Genomic DNA, 6,143 nt, shown 5'->3' with positions numbered 1-6,143 from the left:
CCATCATCAATTCAATGGGGCATAATGCGGAGCTGCTCCTGAAAGGAGCCAGCTTGTCCTTTCATTTTGCTCGGATTAACATTCATGTAGCTGCATGATGAACCAGTCTAGGGACTGACTTGGTCAAAAACTAATTCCGCCTTCAATTTCTTATTTTGTCATTATTCACATAAATCATAACATAACATAACATAACATACATGTTTAAACTTACATAGGCATTGTATCTTGGTTATGTATCTCAAACACTTGCATTTATATGTGAATGGTTACCTATTTAATTCTTATAAATCTAAACTTTAAAAGGATAAATAAGATAGTCTTTCCAATAATTAATACCATATTGATTGAGATGTTTTATGCCTTTTTAGAGTTTAAAGCATTTATAAAAAGCATACTTTATAGTAAAAACAAGGCCACTGCTATATCACATATAAAAATTTCTGAAATATCACTTCAGTTTTCACATATATGCATCACTTTACTGAACCCCAATGATTATTGTTTTTATTCTTACGGCTAAGAGTGTTGCTGGCCTAGATATAAGGGTGAGGATTATTCTCAAGCAGCACAAAGTATATGATGATTACTTCAATCTGCCAAAATTTTTGTCTGGAACTAGTATACTGCAGAAGGTACCCCAGATCAGCACACTGTGTTAAGTTCTGTTTGGTATTACTTGATAATGTCCATGACAGAAAATGTTTACTGCCACCTCCCTAATGGCTACAAATTGGAGGTATTGTTTCTGAGTAATTTATTCTGCCTAAAGGACGGAGCAATTTTGTCATCTATATTATTTTTTTAAGCAAAATGGTAAAGGGACCATTCGATTTAGTCTTTTGCAATACAGAGAATGACTTGCCTGGGCTTAACCTCTCCTGTGATTCTGTTACCTCTACACTGGAAAGAGTGCTTACAAAATGTCACATACCTGCCCTGCTATTCAATTTGTCCTCACAGAGGAAGTCTTTCCAATCTCACAAAGGTACTGTGAAACACCATTTATCAGTGTGTACAGAGCTTTGAGATCCTTGGCAAGGGGGAATAATGGGATTGTAAGGTCCTTTTTTTAAGATATTTTTAAATATCAAAATAGGGATTGAATTCTAGTTATATATTTCAGCAAATATAGCAGAAAAGAAATAAAACCTTTTAAGTAAAATAATTTGTTTATACTTTGAAAATAACAATTTGTAGACCTGCTGCCTTCCAGTGGACTGTTTCAAGTCCTATTCAAACCAATGGCTTGACTCCCTACCTCTTAGGGCACTTGCATCAGGACTCAGGAGAGTCTCACAAACCCAGCTGATGTGTTGTGCCCATGACTCAGAGCTAACGGAAATTCAATAATGAATGACAGCATTCAATACCACTCTGCAAATAACGCAGAAAGGAAGAGAGAGTTCCCTGTTGACTATGGACCTGAGGGGGCTCAAGTGCGCTGTTTCTAACCAGCAAGAGCTACCACATCTAGCGTTTGTGAGCCGTGCATGCATGTAACCCAACAAAACAGTAAAACCCCAGCAATGCCACACTTTTCTCCTCAAATGCCTTCCAGTTCATCAGCAGCGTGGGTTATAAGGGTGTGGGACTATCACAAAGAACCTTCTCTCTGGTAGTAATTATACTGCCTCTGATGTCTCACACACTGCCTCAGTAATCTGTCCCTGTACTCAGCTTCCCTGTGATTTGGGATGCCCCACAGGGCTGTCCAACTTGTCTGAGAATGGCAATGAGGAGTTATGTTCAAGTTTCTGATACTTTTAAGGTACGTGGTTTATCTGAAGTGGGACTTCAATGCATGAAGCTATGGTAGATCTCAGAGAACATCACAGGTAATAATTGTGATTAGAGCCTAAAACCGAGCACATTTTTCTGGGGGAAGGCTTTGGGCACAAGCTCGTTATAAATACGTATCTACCTCATGTGGCTTTTGAAGAATGACAATATGCTATCACAGCAACAAGAAGCCACCGTGACTGCTTTCCTTAACAAATGTGTTTTTCTATGTTTTGATGCAACTCACATACAAAGATTAGATTCTAGTTTCAGTATTATGGTTACGTGTCTTTTGGGAAGGAACGCTGCGAACACCTGTGGAAAAAAATTGTTCGGCTTATATTATGCAATGGACTTCACGTAAGAATAAATCACGAAGGCTCTCCACTTTTAATGATTTTTTTTCCTGCATATTGATGTTTGTGAAATCACCCTTTTTAGGACAAGTAGTTAAAACTAGTTTTCTCTACTGTGAGGGTTTCTCTACTGATCCTGCCTTTAGTATCATTTGTTAACTCCTAATACTTGGGGACTTACAGGCAGATCCAAAGAAGACTAGATTGACCATAGATGCTCAACTGATCAGACAATGGAGAATTGTGAGCAGAGCACATTTTCACATCTGGTACAAGATGAAGGCCTTGTACCTTAGACATGGCCAGGGTTAGATGGCTGCTGAATGAGTGTTCCTCGGATTTCAGTTTTTGCACTTGTGTCCTTATCTTTGTAATTTCCCACAGTTTGGGCTGTCATTTTACTGGTTATTTAAAAACAAAGAAATACAGCTTGTTCCCTCTCTCTTCCCAGTCTTACTGCAAGTTATTAAATATCTAAGTGGAAAGAAACAGATTGTCTTGACAGCCCAAGCACTTTTCTTCCTTCTTTTGTCTCTCATGCTCTGCTGTGGAGTCATTAAGCCACTAGAGGAGAAGGAAAGTAAGGGGACCTCCAGCTGCAAGCGGCAGCACTTAGGAAGCGGGAAACAAAGGAAAAACAGCAGAAAGGAAAGTAGAAAAAAAGAATCCCCCAATTTTTGTAGTTGATTCTATAGCTAACTGAATAAAATAATTTTTGGGGTTTTTTTTTTTCCTTCTTTTTTTCCCACCATGTCTGTGCATGCAACTTCACATGTTCATTTTTGAACTGGTAATGATTCAGAAGCAAACTTCAGCAAAACAACTTCAGCCAAAATGCAATAAGCAGGTAGGCCAGTGATGTTAAGAGGATAATTGAGAGCTGTGTTTTCTGCAATTAACAGATTGAAAGGAAAGAAGATGGATGGAGATTGGTTTTAAAAAAAAAAGCTGCAATGTTATGGCTGGTGTTATTTAATTATTTCCGAGTTAACAATGCAAAATGAGGGTACTCTAAATATAAACCCTTATCTTTAATTGTCAAGCCTGTCCTGATCTACTTCCGCTGGAAAACCTAAAATCAATGGGAATGAATCCTAGCAGCGGTCCAGTTACTACCAAAGAAGGACTGGGTGTAAGAAAGGAGGGCAACGTGCTTTAAAAGACAATGCAACAGAAAGTAATGCAATCTGAGCAAAAAAAGGACGGTTTGTTTTCTTGGCTGCCTGCATCCTGAGCTCACTTTAAATGACAGACTTCTCTTCTCTCTGCATTTCAATTAGCCTGTGCCAATGGGCAAGTGGGGAAAGGAATATTAATGAGACAGCCTCAGAGCGAGGGTGGGAGCCGGGTACCGGCGATCACCCCCGCGGCAGACCGAAAAGGGCGCAGGGTGGTGGGTTGGGTTATGCCCCGTCAAACACGTACTTAACAAGAGGTGACTAAAAGGTTGAGAAGGGCCACGGGAAACCTGGTTTCTCGTTCTGGGGATCGCTTTTCATGCTGCTTATCGTTCGCGCACAGGCGAAGTTACCGCGCCCGCCCGCTCCGCGAGGGCTGTAAGGCCACGGAAGCCCCTCTGGCCGGAGCCGCCGTTCAGCAGGGTGACTTGCATCTTCCCTGCCCCCCGCGCCGGCCCGGGGGCAGCGGGCACGGCGCCGCGACACCCCCCCCCCCGCCGCGCCGCCCCCGCGCACCCCGCCGCGCCGCGCCCCGCGGGGCAGCCCCGCGCCCGCGGAGCCGCCGCCACCCGCGCGCGCCGGCACGCGCGCCGCCCCCCCGCCCCGGCCGCCTCCGCGCACCGGCACGCGCGCTGCCCGCCGCCCCCCGCGCGCCCAGGCACGCGCGCGCGCCCGCCCGCCGCTCGGGAGCCGCTCCGTGCTGGCCGCGCTCGCCGCCGCCTCCTGCCCCGCTCGCCGTCGGCGGCCTCCCTCCCCCCCTCCCCGCCCCGGCCGCCCGCCCGCTGCTCCCAGGTAGGGTCCCCGGGGGTCCCCGCCCGCCGCGGGCAGCGCGGGCCGGCGGCGTCGCCCCCGGCGGCCGCGGCGTGGTCCCCCGCGGCCGCGGGCAGCGCCTGCCCGTGGCAGGGCTCTGCTGCGGTCCGCAACTTGTCGCCCTGCGGGGGCTACCCCCCGCCGCCGCCCCGCGCCCCCCGCGGCGGCGGCCGCTGCCGGTGTTCTGCCGAGCAGCCGTCAAACGCGTTGGGCGCTCGGCGGCGGCTGGGGGCGGCTCGCCCGCGGTCCCCGCACCGAGACCCTGCGAACGGCATGACTCCCCCCCGCCGCCCGCCCGCCCCCCCCGGCTGCGGTGTGCCGTAGTGAGGGGAGGAATGGTTAACCCCCCATCTTTTTATACATACGTTTTTTATTTTTTGTTCCTTTTCGTCTTGGGGCTTTCAGCTTACGGAAAAGGAAAGCATCTGATGCGTCTGCTCGCGTGCCACTTTTGATCATACGTTGCCTCTTTGCACAGAGCAGGATCGTTGGGAAAGATGGAGATACAATAAGTTGCTAGGAGTGAAAAGTGCTGCAGAAACCCGGTGGTCTCCTTTCTCCACTGAAGTGACATATTTTTCCTCGGGTTAAGTTGAAAGCACTGCTTGGCGGAGACTGACTGTAGCTGAGAGTGGGTTTGTGTTTTTCTTGCACGGTTAGGTTTCGCGAAGAGCAGCGATGAAGAGGAAGCTGGCACTCTCCGAGATGCAGTTGGTTCTTCTCGTTTTATTGGTGTGGCTACCAACAAGGTGAGAGGATGTTTAATTTTGTTGCTCAGTACAAACGTGTCTGTTAACGGTCTGCTAAGGGTACGCTTGTGTGAGAGGTTATAAAAGTATAGTATGTAGTAATGTAATAAAAAAATCTTTCTCAGCTGTTTGAATGCAGTATTGCATAGTTTCCAGAGCAAATGCAGTAGAAGGTAGTCTAGGGACCATATAAGCCTAATCTCTTGTCCTTAAACAGTTTGTGAATTGGTGCTTTATTTCACCATTAAAAAAAATAATTCCTTTAAATGCCTTGTTGGATCTTAAAGATTTATTGGAGTTACTGTATGACTGTGATTCTGTACCATACAGAACAGTTAAGATGGAGAAATAGATTATCGTGAAGTCAAATAGCAAATCACAGTCTCTCAAATAATGCTTGCATATTTTTTAGTACGGGCATGCCTTTTTTTTTTTGGTCTTTTTTTTTAGTCAACATAACAGAATTCAAAATGATACTTAAGCTTTAAACCTCTAGGTGGAGATAGCATACAACTTCACAATCAGATATAATAAAACAATAGCCTCATTTATTAATCAACTTTTCTTATGTTGTTTGAAGTTCTCCATTTCTAAAGTGACAACATAAGAGAAAGTAATTTTAATCACGTAATAGTTTTGTGTTGCCCACAGTCCCTAAACATGCAATTAATTGTAGTTTGTAACTTCGGTGTACTTGCTTTGCTTCTGACTGCAGTAGGTCTTGTCCTAATACGGCAAGGGTCGTAAGCTAAAAAATGCAAGTTTCCTATGATTTCAAAAGTCTGCATTTATTTTTGTCTATTTTCTAGTGAACAAAATATTTCCTGAAACTATGTTTCCTATTTCACTTTATGCCTAACTATGGTGCAGTATTAGTTGAGTCACAGTGGGCCAGATCCTGCAAACCCTACTCAAGTGAGTAATCTCACTGACGTCAAAGAGACTACATGCGTAATTAAGGAGTTTATGCCTGAGTAAAGTTTGCAGGATTCGACCCTAATTTGATATAATTGTGTGATCTAATTTTTTAGTGGTATCTTGAGTTCAAAAACTGTTGTCTCTCAAAAAGAAGCTTAAAAAATGGCAGAGACTTACAGTACAGAAATACATTTTAAAAATAAAAAATGAGCCATCCAGTAATTAAAATGAAGAAAAAACTCACACATCAGTAAAATCACACATGACATTTTGGTACGTTCTTTATAAGTTAATCTGATTTGGGTCGATTCTGTGGTTTATGTGATGGAAAGCACAGACTGCAATGATTT

General features: G+C 44.7%; 1 protein-coding gene across 2 annotated transcripts in view; it reads left to right on the top strand.

Annotated features, from left to right (window-relative positions):
- The first annotated feature begins 3,643 nt into the window (after positions 1-3,643).
- The window catches only part of GABRA2 (gamma-aminobutyric acid type A receptor subunit alpha2), a 70,305-nt gene continuing 67,805 nt past the window's right edge, over positions 3,644-6,143 (top strand). The window contains exons 1-2 of one of the 2 annotated variants that reach the window (XM_076336196.1): positions 3,644-3,739; positions 4,787-4,875. In XM_076336196.1, coding sequence (XP_076192311.1) covers positions 4,805-4,875 — 71 coding nt within the window. In that variant the 5' untranslated portion in view covers positions 3,644-3,739; positions 4,787-4,804. Of the gene's footprint in view, positions 3,740-4,082; positions 4,109-4,786; positions 4,876-6,143 lie in introns of those variants that run through there. The other variant, XM_076336195.1, reaches the window with a different exon arrangement.

This window comes from Aptenodytes patagonicus, chromosome 4 (genome assembly GCF_965638725.1).
Source record: "Aptenodytes patagonicus chromosome 4, bAptPat1.pri.cur, whole genome shotgun sequence".
NCBI lineage: Eukaryota > Metazoa > Chordata > Aves > Sphenisciformes > Spheniscidae > Aptenodytes > Aptenodytes patagonicus.
Note: the sequence above shows the minus strand (reverse complement) of the source record. Positions and strands in the feature narration are given on the sequence as shown.